This window comes from Stenella coeruleoalba (genome assembly GCF_951394435.1).
Source record: "Stenella coeruleoalba genome assembly, chromosome: X".
Classification (NCBI taxonomy): domain Eukaryota; kingdom Metazoa; phylum Chordata; class Mammalia; order Artiodactyla; family Delphinidae; genus Stenella; species Stenella coeruleoalba.
In genome coordinates, this window is record NC_137152.1 from 86,930,120 (window position 1) to 86,945,981 (window position 15,862).

Genomic DNA, 15,862 nt, shown 5'->3' on the forward strand with positions numbered 1-15,862 from the left:
AACCAGTTCTGGAAAATGGCTGTGCAACCCAGGCTTTGGGGTTACTCTTCCACACAATAGGAAGAGAGCCCTTGGCTATGTTTTAAGGGCTCTTGGGTTCTCTGAATGATAAACTAAGCGAGGCTTCGGCTTCATATTGCTGGAAGCACTGCCACCAAACAACAGAGATAGCCTATCCTTTGCTGCTTTATAGCCTGGCATCAACTTTTCCTCCTTACTGATGTAACTTCGGTCTGGCTTCCTCTTCCAGTACAGTCCTGACTCATCCACATTAAAAACCTGCTCGGGTAAATACATACCTTTATCGATAATTTCTCGAAACATTTCAGGAAATTCCCGGGCAGCTACTGTTATCTGCACTCATTGCCTCGCCACTTACTTTTATGTTGTGAAGGTTGGCTCTAGCCTTGAACTGATGAAACCAGCCACGGCTGGCATTAAAAGATGCGCCCTTGGATTCTTCGCCGTGTTTCTTCTTCAAGTCTTCATAAAGGCTTTTAGCTTTCTCTTAAATCAGCATTAAGTTGAGTGGGACTCGACGCAGATGCTGATCCTGCATCCACACACTGAGAAGTTTCTCCATCTCCTCCATCACTTTTCCACACTTCTTTGATACTATTGTTGACATCATTGGCACAGGAGACTTCACATGTTACATGATCTTGTCCGTGTTCTCCAAAATCATGCTGATGGTTGAAAGATTCATGTTATAAGAACGAGTGACATCTACCATTGTTTTGCCTCACTCCACTCAAGTTATTTTCACTTTTGTTTCCATTGTTATCACTTGGCACTTCTTAGCAGTACCAGCTACATCACCACTGCTTTTATGCTTGCTTCCGGACATCCTGGGCTTAAAATAAAGATACTGTACTACTGTACTCTATACACTACTGTAAAGTACACAAAAACATAATCACTTGTAGAGGATGCATGCATGTGACAATGTACGCCAGACATGTGAACTAACCTACATGACTGGACATGTGAACACACGTTTGCATCTCTGAAAGTTCACAACTTGAAGGTTTGTATGTAGGGGACTAACTGTATACGTGTGTGTGTGTGTGTGTGTGTGTGTGTGTGTGTGTGTGTGTGTATAAAAAACTGAATCACTTTGCTGTACACCAGAAACTAACACAACATTGTAAATTATACTTCAGTAAAAAAAAAACAAACATTTAAAAAAAATTGAAAGACACAAATAAATGGAAAGACATTGCATATTCATGGATTAGAAATATTAATATTGTTGAAATGTACATACTATTCATAGTGATCTACAGATTCAATGCAATTGTTATCAAAATCCCAGTGACAGGGACTTCTCTGGTGGTGCAGTGGCTAATAATCCGCCCGCCAATGCAAGGGACACGGGTTCGATCACTGGTCTGGGAAGATCCCACATGTTGCGGAGTGACAAGCCTGTGTGCCTCAACTACTGAGCCTGCACTCTAGAGCCCTTGCACCACAACTACTGAAGCCCGAGCACCTAGAGCCCATGCTCTGCAACAAGAGAAGCCACCACAATGAGAAGCCTGCACACCACAACAAAGAGTAGCCCCTGCTCGCCACGACTAGAGAAAGCCCGTGCGCAGCAAAGAAGACCCAACACAGCCAAAAAAAAAAAAAAAAAAAAACCAATTACAAATTTTATGGAAATAAAAGAAGTCCTAAAATTCATATGGAACCACAAGAGACCCCAAATCAACAGAGCAATCTTGAGGAAGAAGAACAAAGTAGGATGTGTCACATATCCTGATTTCAAACTACAGTAATCAGAACAGTAAGGTACTAGCATAAAAATAAACAGACATATTGACCAATGGAATAGAATAGAGGGCCTAGAAATAAACCACACATTTATCATAAACTGATCTTAGACAAGGAGGGCAAGAATACACAATGGGGAAAAGATAGCCTTTTTAATAAATGGTGTTTGGAAAACTGGATATCCAGTACAAAAGAATGAAATTAGATGCTTCTCTTATACCCTATACAAAACCCAACTCAAAAGGAAGTAAAGACTTAAAAATAAGACATGAAACTCTAAAACTCCTAGAAGAAAACAGAAAAATCTTGACCCTGGCCTTGGCAATAATTTCTTAGATATGCTGTGAAAAAGCACAAGCAACAAAAGCAAAAACAGACAAGTGTCATTACATCAATTCAAACCAATATGCACAGCAAAAGAAACAATCAGCAAAGTTAAAAAGCAACCTACAGAATGGGAGAAAGTATTTTCAAATCATATATCTAATGAAAGGTTAATATCTAAAATATATAAGGGATTCCTGAAACTCAAAAGCAAAAAAAAAAAAAAAAAAAAAGATGTGGAAAAATTTTAACCCTTGTACACTGTTGGTGGAAATGTAAATTTGTACAACCACAATGGAAAACAGTTGGAAGATCATTCAAAAATCAAAAATAGAACCCACATAATCCAGCAATCCCAATTCTGGCTATATATTTAAAAGAACTGGAATCAGAATCTGGAAGAAATATCTGCATTCCCATGTTCACTGCACCATTGTTCACAATAGCAAAGACATGGAAACAACCTAAATGTCTATTGACAGATGAATGGATAAAAAGAAAATGTGGTGTACAAATACAACAAGGTATTACCCAGCCTTAAAAACGAATAAAATCTTGTCATTTGCTACAACGTAGGTGAACTTGGAAGACATGCTAAATGAAATAAACCAGAAACAGAAGAACAAATACTACATGACCCACATATATCATGAATCTAAAATAGTCAAACTCATAGAAGCAGAGAATAGAATCGTGTTTACCAGGGGCTAGGAGGAAGGGTAATTGAGGAGGTGTTCATCAAAGGGTATATAGTTTCACTTATACAAGATGAGTAAGTCCTACAGATCTATTGTACAGCAGAGTATATATAGTTAACAATACTGTATTGGATACTTAAAAATTTGTTAAAAGGATAGATCTTATGTTAAATATTCTTATCAAAAGAAAAAATGGAGGGAGGAAATTCCTGGAGGTGATGGTTAAGTTTAGGGCATTGTACTGGTGATGGTTTCATGTTGTATATTTATCTTCAAACCCACCAAGATGCATACATTAAATATGTACAGCTTTTTTTGTATGTCAAACATACTTCAATTGAAGAAAAACTTAACCAAGGAAGTGAAGGACTTGTACATTGAAAATCACAAAACATTGCTCAAAGAAATTAAAGACAACACAAATAAACTCAAAGATGTGCCATGTTCATGGACTAGAAGACAATATTATTAAAATGTCCACACTATCCAAAGTGGTCTACAGATTTAATGCAATTCGTATCAAAATCCCAATGTTATTTTTTGTAGAAATAGAAAAACAATCCTAAAATTCATAAGGAACCAGAAGAGACCCCCAAATAGCCAGAGCAATCTTGAGAAGTAAGAACAAAACTGGGGAGGCCTCACACTTCTTAATTTCAAAATATATTACAAATCTACAATAATCAAAACAGTATGATACTGGCATAAAGACAGACATGTAGACTAATGGAACAGAATAGAGAGCCCAGAAATAAACCCACACATATACAGTCAACTGATTAATAAGCGGGGCAAGAATACACAATGGGGAAAGGATAGTCCCTTCAACCAATGGCGTTGGGAAAGTTGATATCCACATGCAAAAGTATAAAATTGGCCTCTTATTTATATCATACACGAAAATCAACTCAAAGTGGATTAAAGATTTAAACATAAGACCTGAAACTCTAAAACTTCCAGAAGACAATATAGGGGAAAATCCTCATGACACTGGCCTTGGCAATGATTTCTTAGGTATTACAGCAGAAACACAGGCAACAAAAGCAAAAATAAAGTGGGACTACATCACTAAAACACTTCTGCACAGCAAAGGAAACAGTCAGTAAAGTGAAAAGGCAACCTACGGAATGGGAGAAATATTTGGAAACCATATATCTGATTAGAGGTTAATATCTAAAATATATAAGGAATTACCACAACTCACAGCAAAAGACAACTTGAAAAAAATGGGCAAAAGACCTAAATAGGCATTTCTTCAAAGAACACATTCAGAAAATAAATGTTGATGAGAATGTGGATAAATTGGAACCCTTGTGCACTTTTGGTATGAATGGAAAATGGTGCAGTCCCTACAGAGAACAGTATGGAGGTTCCTCAAAAAATTAAAAATAGAACTACCATATGATCCAAGAATCCCAGTTCTGGTTACTTATCCAAATAATTAAAATCAGAATCTTGAAGAGATATCAGAACTCACATGTTTACTGCAGCACTATTCACAACAGCCAAGAGGTGGAAGCAACCTAAATGTCCACCACAGATGAATGAATAAAAAAGTGTGGTATATACATACAGTGGAATATGATTTAGCTAGAAAAAAGGAAGGAAATCTTGTCATATGCTACAACATGGATGAAATTCGAGGGCACTATGCTAAGTGAAATAAGCCAGTCACAGAAGAACAAACACTGCAAAATTTCACTTATATATGGTATCTACAGTAGTCAAAGTCATTGAAGCAGAAAGTAGAATGGTAGTTTCCAGGGCCTGGGAGGATCAGGAAATAGGGAGTTGCTGTTCAGTGGGTATAAATTTCAGTCATGCAAGATGAAAAGTTCTAGAGATCTGTACAACACTGTGCCTACAGTTTACAATACTGTAATGTACACTTGAAATTTTGTTAAAGGTAGATCTCAGGTTATGTGCATTTTATTGCACTGGAGGAAAAAAAAAGAGACACATTGGCTAGCATAAGTTATATGCTCTATAGCTTAAAAAAAACTTGAGAAAAATTCAGACAGGAGCAGCAAAAGCAAAGAGCTAGAAAACAGAGCCTGCTTAAATGACTTACCATTGAAACATATGAGTAAATATATTAAACATTGCAATAAGCAGTAGACTCTTTATGTCTCAAAGCCTTTGAAGCTGGATGTTCACATATTTAGCATTTAACCAGACTCATATCTTAAAGGCAAGGGCATAGAATAACTGACTTGTGATTCACTTAAGTAATTTCAGGTGATGCAGAGTTTTGGCTCTGAAATACTCATTATGAAAGCATCACCAAATTAAATAACCAGAGAAAGGGAGAGGTATGTGAAAAATACTGCAAGTTTCTCACCAAGTAGGAAAGATCCATACTAAGATTATTCCCTTTGATATGAACATTTTTTAAAAAATCAAGAGGACTTCTGGTCAAGGTGGCTCGGTCACTTCTTGCTTGGATGCATCTTCTCTGTTCCAAAAATATACACACATACATGCATACATACATACATACACATGGGTATGTATGTATGTATATGTCCACAACATATATATATATATGTATATATTCATATATACAAAGATACACACAAAGATACAGCTAGGCCCAAAAACAAGATAAATATTTCTGTGAAAGAGAAAAACAGAAACTCCAAGTGATAACAGGAGATGAAGCTCTTCCTGGTATCCCTCTGCAACAAACAGTGTTGTTTTGTATTTTTTGAACTTTATATATATGGTATTATACTGTATGCATTTTCTGCAGCTACCTGTTTAAATTTTTTAAAAATACTTCATTTTTTAGAACAGTTTTAGAATTATAGAAAAACTGAGTAGTACAAAGAGTTCCCATACACCCCACACCCAATATCTCCTATAATTAACATCTTACATTACTATGGTACATTTCTTTAAATAAATTAATTAATATTGATACATTATTATTAACTAAATTCCATAGTTTATTTAGATTTCCTTAGTTTTTCCCTAATGTCCTTTTTCTGTTCCAGGATCCCATCCAGGATATCATAGTACATTTAGTTTTCATATGTCTTTAGTCTCCTTTTGGCTGTGGCAGTTTCTCAGGCTTTTCTTGTTTTTAAAGATCTTGACATTTTTGAGGAGTACTGGTTGGGTATTTTGTAGGATGCTCCACTACTAGAATTTTTTTTTAATTTATTTTTTGGCTGTGCTGTGTCTTCATTGCTGCACGTGGGCTTTCTCTAGTTGTGGTGAGAGGGAGGCTATTCTTCGTTGTGGTGCATGGGCTTCTCATTGTGGCGGCTTCTCTCATTGCAAAGCAGAGGCTCTAGGCATGCGGGCTTCAGTAGTTGTGGCACGCAGGCCCTAGAGCATGCAGGCTTCAGTAGTTGCAGCACATGGGCTCAGTAGTTGTGGCGCATGAGCTCTACAGAGCGCGGGCTTCAGTAGTTGTGGCATGTGGGCTCAGTGGTTGCAGCTTGCGGGCTCTAGAGCGTGGGCTCAGTAGTTGTGGCGCACGGGCTTAGTTGCTCCGCGGTACGTGGGATCTTCCTGGACCAGGGATCAAACCAGTGTTCCCTGTATTGGCAGGTGGATTCTTAACTGCTGGACCACCAGGGAAGTCCCCACTACTAGAATTTTTCTGACGTTTTCCTATGGTTATATTGTGGTTATGGATTACTAGGAGGAAGACTACAGAGAAAAAGTACAATTTTTATCACATCATATCAAACACACATACTATCAACATGATTTATGATTGATCTTCGCTTCAATCACCTGAGGCAGTGTTTGCTGGGTTTCTACACTGCAACATTACTTTTTTTTTTCTTCTGTATTTCCATACTGTACTCTTTGGAAAGAAGTCACTAAGAGTAGCTCAAAACTAAGAAGTCAGGAGTTATGCTTCCCTTCCTTGAGGTGGAGCATCTACATAAACTATTTAGAATTCTTCTTCATGGGATATTTGTCTCCTCTCCCCCATTTATTGATTCATTCAGTCATTTTATTATCAATATTGACTCATAGATATTCTATACTTTGGGTTATAATCCAATATTAATTTAGTTTGTTGTACATTCCCTGTTTTTGTTTGATAAACTATTTTTCTTCCAATTTTAAATGATTGTTCTTCCTGGATACAGAATTCTAGGTGGGTGTTTTTCCTTTCATCACTTTAAATATTTTACTCTACTCTCTTCTTGCTTGCATGGTTTCTGATGAGAAATCCAGTATAATTATTATCTTTGTTCTTCTATAGGTAGAGAGTTTTTCTCTGGCCATTTTCAAGATTTTCTCTTGGTCTTCACAGTTTTCTGTGTTTGAACATGATATGCTTAGGTGTATTTGTTTGGTATTTATCCTACTTTGTGTTCTTTGCTTGGATTCTGAATCTGTGGTCTGGTGTCTGTCATTAATTTTGGGAAATTCTCAGTCATTCTTACTTCAAATATTTCTTCTGCTCCTTTCTTCTTCTGCTATTCCAATAATGTGTATGTTACACCTTTTGAAATTGTCCTTGGATATTCTGTTACTTTTTTTTTTTTGTGGTATGTGGGCCTCTCACTGTTGTGGCCTCTCCCGTTGCAGAGCACAGGCTCCGGACGCGCAGGCTCAGCGGCCATGGCTCACGGGCCCAGCCGCTCCACGGCATGTGGGATCTTCCCGGACCGGGGCACGAACCCGTGTCTCCTGCATTGGCAGGCGGACTCTCAACCACTGTGCCAGCAGGGTAGCCCCTGTTACATTTTTAAAGTCTTTTTGTAATCTCTTCATTTCAGTTTGGGAGGATTCTATTGACGTAACTTCAAGCTTACTAATTCTTTCCTTGGCTGTATGCAGTCTGCTCATGAGCCTATCAAAGGCATTATTTCTTTTTCTTTTTTTTGGCCATGCCGCATGGCTTGCGGGAATCTCAGTTCACTGACCAGGGATTGAACCTGGGCCATGGCAATGAAAGCCCAGAATCCCAACCACTAGGCCACCAGGGAACTCCCAAAGGCATCATTTCTGTTATAGTGTTTTTGATTTCTTGCATCTTTCTAGAGTTTCTATCTCTCTGCTTACATTATCCATTTGTTCTTACATGTTGTATACTATTTCTAACAGACTCTTTATCATATTAATTATAGTTATTTTAAATTCCATATATATGATCATTCAAAAACCTACGTTGTATCTCAGTTTGGTTCTGATGCTTCTTGTTTCGTCTCTTGAGACTGTGGTTTTTCTTTTAGCATGCCTTATCATTTCTTTTTTGCTGAAAACCAGACACAATGCATAACATAATAGAAACTGAGATAAACAAGTCATTAATGTGAGGTTTTATGTTAATCTGGCTAGAAGCTGGGCTGTGTTTAATGTTTACTCTAGCTGTAGGTGTCAGAGGTTTTTCAATTTCCTCTAACGTCCTTGTTTTTGTCTCCCTTGTTTTCTTTGGGTTTCCCTAAAAACGTCTTAGAGTCTGAGTCTTGCAGGTCTTTCGACTGTAATCCACAGTTAACGTACTGAAGCCCTGCTGATGTGGTAGTAAGGTGTGGGGTATGGGAAAACATTCTGCAATCCTATAATTAAGTTTCAGTCTTTTATTGTGCCCATGTACCCAGCCTGTAACCTTCACAAGTATTTCACAGCTTTTATTCTCTTTCTCTTAGATGAGACAGTAAGGCTAGAGGAGCCTGGAGTTGGATAATTTCCCTTCTCCCACACTAGAGAAGGCTTTGGTAAAGTTGTTTTACTTGCTGGATAGCTCTTTGTTAAGTAGAAGATCTGGTTGTATTTCAAGTTGATTACTTTTCCTGTCACCATGCCAGGAGCAGGAGACTTTTTCTTGGCTCTTCACACTGAGAACCCAGTGGAGTTCCTGAAGGTAAAAGTCATGAAAATGTGGGGACCCCCATAGACTGTGGCCCCCAGGTGTTTGTTACTCAAACACTAATCTACACTCTGCTTCCTGCAATTTGTCAAAGTTACCACTTAAGTGTTCCTACCAGTTTATGGCTCTAGTGCTTTCTGCTCCTGATAAGCAGATCTGGGCTGTCACTCTTTGTAATTGCCTGTCTCTCCAGATTTCAGGATTGCAGTTTGCTCTCTGATGTCAAATCCCCGATAGGTCCAAGAAAAGTCATTGATTTTTAGTTCGTTCAGCTGTTCTTCCTGTTCTAAGAGAGCAGTGATGACTTCTAAGCACTTTACATGTTGGCACTGAAACCCAAAGTCTGCAACAAACTTTTTTGATTCAATATTGTTTGAGTTTCATCCATGTTGATACCTGTAGTTCTATTTCATTCATTTTTTCTTCTGTATAGTATTCTATTTTATGGATATACCATGCTTTATCCATTCTCCTGCTTATGAACATGTATGTTGTTCATAAACAATGCTACTATGAGCATCCTTATAACATCTAATGTGCGTGTGTAAGAGTTCCCCTAGGATAGATACCAAGAAGTGGGATTACTGACTTACAGTGTATGAGCATCTTTCATTTTACTAGATATTGCCACAATGTTCTTGAAAGTGGCTGTACTCATTTGTATTCACCCAGCGGTATATTAAGAGTTCTTACTGTTCCATATGTTCACCAATACTTGGCACAGTCAGGCCTTTAAATGTATGCCAACATCCTGGGTGTTAAATGGTATCTCATTGTAGTTTATTTTGCATTTCTTTGATTACTAATGAGACTTTATAAGTTAATTGTCCATTCATGTTTTCTCCCCTGTGAATTGCCTGTTCATATCTTCTGGCCATTTTTATTGGGTTGTTTCTCTTTTTCTTATTGATTTGTAGGGAAAGATTTCCTTAAAATGTCTCAAAAAGCACAAACCATCAAATAAAATACTGATGATTTAATTACGTTACAATGAAAGACTTCTGCTTAACAAAAGAAATCAGAAACAATGTTAAAAATATAAGCTACTCACCAGGTGCAGCAAGGGTTTGTATCCAGAATTTTAAAATAAAATCTATAAATAATATCAAAAACTAAATAATCAAAATCTATAAATAATATTAAAAACTAAATAATCAAATAATGGGCAAAGAAACAGAACAGGCAATTCATAGAAGGTTCCTGAAAGACTAATGAATGTATAAATACATGCATAACTTCACTGGAAATCAGGAACATGCAAATTAAAACCATGAGATACCTTTCAAACACATTAGACTGGCAAAAATAAAAAGTCAAAAACTTTAAAGTCTTAGCAAAGATGTAAAAGAGATTTCTTAAACCCTGCTCATGGAGGTGACAATACACATACCCTGTATCACAGGAATTCCACTCCTAGATATGTAATACAGAACAGTGATTCTTAAAATGTCACTCTCAGACCAGCAACATCATCAGTATCTCCTGGGAAACTGGAAATGCAAATTCTCAGGCCCTACTCCAGATGTATAGAACAAAAAATTCTGAGGGCGGAACCCAGCAATCTGTGTTTTAACAAGTCTTCCAGGTGATTCTGCTGCACACTAACATTTGAGAATCACTGCAATAGAGCAATATTTTTCTGGCCTTTTTGACTGAGATGTATAGGAAGAAATGCATTTTATATTCTGGCCCACATACATATCACACACACACATATTAAACAAAAGCTTCAAGAAACAATAATCATCCTTACTACTCTATGGAATGCACTTTGATGTTTTCTATTCTATTTCATTTCTTTAAAAAATTGCTGGTTGTGACCTACTAATAGTAAATTAAAATTTGAAAACCTGTCCTAGAGAAACTCCTGTACATATGCAACAGGAGATATGTACAATAATGTTTGCTGCAGAACTGTCTATAACAGAAAAAAATGAAAAGAAAAAATCTTCAGGAGAATGGATAAATGAATTATAGTATCTTTCTACAACGGAACGCTACATAGTTCCTTATATCTTTAGAAATAAATTTCAAAAACATGTATATTGAGTCAAAAAAGCAAGTTGTAGAAGGGTATGTACAGTATGATATCATCTATATATTTAAAAAATATGTAAAACTATATGTTGTTTATGAATATATAGATATATAGTAAAAATATAAAAACACGGATGGGAACAATAAATAGCAAATACAGGATCGTGGTTACCACTGGAAAGGAGAAAGAGGAATGGGATTGGGGAGGGATACACGAAAGTCTTCAGGCGTCTCCATAAGGCCTTATTTTTTTTTAATTAGGCATATATGGAAACTGTTAAGAATTGATAGAGAATTCCCTGGCGATCCAGTGGTTAGGACTCTGCGCTCTCATTGCCAAGGGCCTGGGTTCAATCCCTGGTCAGGGGAACTAAAATCCCACAAGCTGCGTGGCATGGCCAAGAAAAAAAAAGGCAAGAATTGATAAAGATGGCTGGCTTGGTACAAAGGTTTTTGCTATATTATTCTCTGTAACTTTTTATAATGAGTAATATTTCATAATAAAAAATAAATAAAAATCAAGCTACCCTTGAACATCAAGAATATATTAGGAATGCAATCATTCAAAGGAAACTGCTTTAATATTCCTTACTTACGATGCCTTTGTAAAAATTCAGGGACAGCCAGAAGCTAACATTATTTTTTTAGTTTTGTTTTTTAAATTAGACACAATCAAGTATATACTCCAGGGGCTTGTGTTGCTTCTTTGAGTGACATGATAATGAAATTTTCAATTCTGTATGTAACACATACCATGAATGTGAAATAATGATATGATCAACAAAACAAGGATTATTTACAACTTTTCTTAGATATTTGCCAATTCCTCAAGGCTTAGAGGCCCTGTGCTTTCACTTTGCTGCTTAGCTATCAGCAACTTAAGTCATATGTCATATAAAAGCCAGGTGGAGCATTCTGAAGAGAAAACTCATGTGGTAATAGTAAACCCTACTCACAACCAGGCACCATGGCTACCAGATATGGTGGTACTATGAATACTACTTGATTTATTAGTAGCCTAGGAAATTAGAGGTCACTTTTTTTCAGTTGAGGGTTTCTAGTGGGTATGGACTAGAGTCCATCAAGAGTCTGATCAAGATTTCTTTAAAAGTCTAAGAGTAGCTTAAGACCTTAGAAAACCACAAAGAACATCATAAGGAAATATGTTACTTATACAGTCAGAGCTACTTATATAGCAGAGAATGAATAGTCAAGGTTAAGGAAAAACACAATCACTGTGCCTATGTCATGATTCTTTGGTATAATCAAAGCTAATATAAAAGTATTACTTTAGGTAGAAGTAAATAAAAAAAACCCATTTTTTTTTCTTGGTTTGGCCTATACCTTGTTTGGCTCCCCTGGATTATATGAAGAAAACATAGGAATTTTTCGGATCTCTTCCTCTGACAAACGATTTCTCTGGATCTCATCTTCTGGGACAAATTCTATTGGCTGCGTCAGCTTCTTAGGCCCCGTCCAACACTGCTCAGGTGAATTATCAATAACTTTTGCCACATGGAGACTGGGACCTTTACCCTGTGCTGCCTGTTTTCCCTTGTCCTGGAGTAATGACGGGTTCTCAGCTGTGCCACTATCTCCCACTGATGTAGCTGAGACCAGTGAGTGGGAAGCAAAGGGTTCACCTCTCATTAGTTGGAACTCTTCAAGACGTTTTTTCATTATCATCTCTTGGTAAAAATTTTCCAGGTTGTTCATGGGATCACCTTTGTTCTTCTTTTGGGATTCATCTGGATCAAGACAAAGAGATAGGGAAGTTCTACAAAGCCTACCAATACAACCTTTGACAAATTAATAGAAATTAAAATTTGAATCTCAGATAATGAAACTCTGCTGGGGCAGGTGTTTACAACCTGTGAAAAATGACAATAATATATAGCTATGTTATTACAGTGCATCTTGGGCAAGGCTGGGCTTATGGTAAGGCAAGTGAGGCACCTGGGGTACAAAATTTGAGGTGCTCACTCTCAGGGTCATGCAAGTACATGCATCTAACTGATAAAGACATTTGAAAAATGTTAGTATGGCATTATCACACTTCACAAAATTAATAATAATTCCTTAGCATTATCTACTACTGAGTTCATATTCAAATGGCCCTGATTTTCTCAAAGATATCTTTTTACACTTGGTTTAGGATCTAAACCAGCCATTGGCTGTTATATCTTTTAAGCCTCATTAAAAAAACAAACAAACAGTGCCCCTTCTTTCCCACCCCTCCAACCTGTTTCTTCCCCATCCCATTGATTTATAGAGAAACCACATCATTTGTTCATAGAACAAATGAATTTGACTGGCTGCTCCTCATATTATTTAACTTGTTCCTCAATCCCCTCTATTTCTTACAAACTGGCAGTTAAAACTAGAGCTATGCTTTCAATGTGGCCACTAGCCACATGAGTCTATTTAAATTAATTTTTAAAATGTCAGTTCCTCTGTTAAATTAGGAATATCAAATGCTCAACAAGCACATGTGGCTAGTGGATACCATAATGGGCAGAATAAAAACCATTTACATCATTGTAGAAAGGTGAATTGGATAGTGCTGATTTAGATTTGGGTTCAATATTTTTAGGCAAGAATCCTCCTTATATTATATAGATGTGTATTTCCTATTACATCATGTCATAAGGCACATAATGTTTAGTGGTCCCCTTTCTAGTGATGCTAAAATTGATCAGTGGATTCAGGTGGTATTAGTCTGATCTTTCCATTATGAAGTTTTCCCATTCACATTTCACCTAAGGGGTTTTGCATCTATTGATGACCATTGCCTAAATCCATTAATTTATTAAGAGTTGTAAAACGGGGCTCCCCTAATTCTATTATTTATTTTGTACTTATTATTTCTATTATTTCTTCTGTATTTATTATCTGGAATTCTATAATGGACTTACCGTCATCAACTATGTGGTTTCCCTACATACAGTTCATACAGCAAAAGCAGGATAAATGCTTGATTTGCTTCCCATTATTTACCAACTATAAAAGTAATGAGTTGGTACTTTTTTTTTTTTTTTGGCGGTATGTGGGCCTCTCATTGCTGTGGCCTCTCTCGCCGCAGAGCACAGGCTCCGGACGCGCAGGCCCAGCGGCCACGGCTCATGGGCCCAGCCGCTCCGCAGCACCCGGGATCCTCCCGGACCGGGGCACGAACCCGCGTGCGCCCCCTGCATCGGCAGGCGGACTCCCAACCACTGCGCCACCAGGGAAGCCCAAGTTGGTACTTTAAAAGTGTTAAAAATAATGATTTTTAGTATAATTGTGAGACCTGTATTTTCATATATTTGATGTGTTTCAATTAAATGTAGTCATTTTTTTTAGTAGTCAAATTATCCCACTCAGGACTAGTGAAAGTCCCTTAAAATTGGCTCCTGTATTGCTTTCCAGTTTTCTGGCACAGCAAGATGTCTTAAGCTCATCTTGCATATTTCTTGACTCAAAGCTGGAATATTTCTCTAAGGACCACTGGCTCCTGTTAGTGGGAAATAGTGTTTAGAAACCACAATACGTTGCTAGTTCTGTTCATAAATGTTGAGTTGTTGTTGCTTCTAGGCCTTTTCAGTGAACAAAGGTAGGAAAATTTTTACGAAAAATAAATCATAAATTCATACTGGTATTTCCACTTCAAATTTAAGATTACAAGGTTTTAACTCAAACTCCTTGATTTTTGACTTGTATCTCTTTTCACATGTGCTTAAGATATTGGCTCCTAATGATATTAACAAAATTATTTATTAGCTTTTTCCTACAATATATAGAACTTTTAAGTGTCAGTAACAATACTAATATGGTTATCAACAATACTAATATGACTATCAACAACAAAACTACTTAATACAGTTTTATAATTCTTTGCAGTTACTTTTGACCTTAAAATATATCTCACTCGGAATATACAAATACTGTTTTGAAGTTATTTTAAATAATTATTTTCTCTATATGGTTATGCTACCAACTTTATTCATAGTTAGGCTCATTTGCTTCAGGCTGTTTACAAATGTTAAGGATTGATCTTTTTTCCCTTTTGATTAAATTTTTAAACTACACAAAACATTTACATGGGTCTAAAGTGAAAACTGTGTTATACAGTACCTTCACAGAAGTCTCACTTCCACCTCTGTCCCCTTCATCCCACTCCTTTCCTTCTCCATAAGTTATAATTTTATTAGGTTTTGGATTTATGGTTCCATTGTTTATTTTTTGAAATATAAGCAAATAGGCACAAACACACCACACATATTTATGTGTATGTGTGTGTTTATATATATATATATATATATATATAAAATTCATTACACCCCCTGTCCTACGTAAAAGGTAACTTACTTCACTTTCTACAATTTACTTTTTTGCACTTAGCAATATATCCTGGTGATAATTCCATATTAATGTATAGAGCTCTTCCCTTTCCTTCTTATAGCTGCATAGTACTTCATTGTGTGGATGTACAATAGTTTATTCAACTACTCCCTTACTGATGCACCTTGGTGTTGTTTCCAGTCTTTTCTGCTATTGTGAATAATGCCCTGACAAACAGCCTTCTGCATACAGGATTTTGTATTTTCTCAGTATATATTTGAAATAGATTCCAAGAAGTGGCACTGCTGAGATAAAAGGCAAATGTGTATGTAATTTTTCTATACGTTGCTAAATTCCACTCTGTAGGAATTGTACTATTCTGCATTTCCACCAGCAAGGTATAAGAATATTTATGGAAGGATTTCTTAAGACTCAAAAAGCATTAACCATTAAGGAATATATCGACAAATTCAACTACATTAAAATTAAAAGCTTCTGTTCATCAAAATATCCTAAACAGAAAACTCACGGAATGGAAAAAGATATTTGCTATACAAATAACTGATAAAGAACACAATCATTAGGAAAATGGGCAAAAGACAGAAAAAGGTGCCTCACAAAAGAGGAAATACACTGGCTAATAAATATATGCAAAAGTGCTCAATATTAGAATTCAGGGAAATACTAATTAAGAAGGGAATACCAATACCACATGTCAGTGAGGCTGTAGAGCAAATGGAGCCCCCATACATTGCTGGTAGGAATGTGCAGCCACAGTGCAAATCACCATGACATTACCTACTAATGCTGAATATATGCTCATAATATGACCCATCAATTCCACTCCTACATATATACCCTAGAATAA

General features: G+C 36.6%; 1 protein-coding gene across 3 annotated transcripts in view; it reads right to left on the reverse strand.

Moving 5' to 3' along the window:
• Positions 1 to 15,862, reverse strand: part of RBM41 (RNA binding motif protein 41) — a 65,648-nt gene that overhangs the window by 12,196 nt on the left and 37,590 nt on the right. For all 3 annotated transcript variants that reach the window (XM_079909760.1, XM_079909759.1, XM_079909758.1), the window contains one exon: positions 12,019 to 12,422. In XM_079909760.1, coding sequence (XP_079765886.1) covers positions 12,019 to 12,422 — 404 coding nt within the window. The remainder of the gene's footprint in view (positions 1 to 12,018; positions 12,423 to 15,862) is intronic.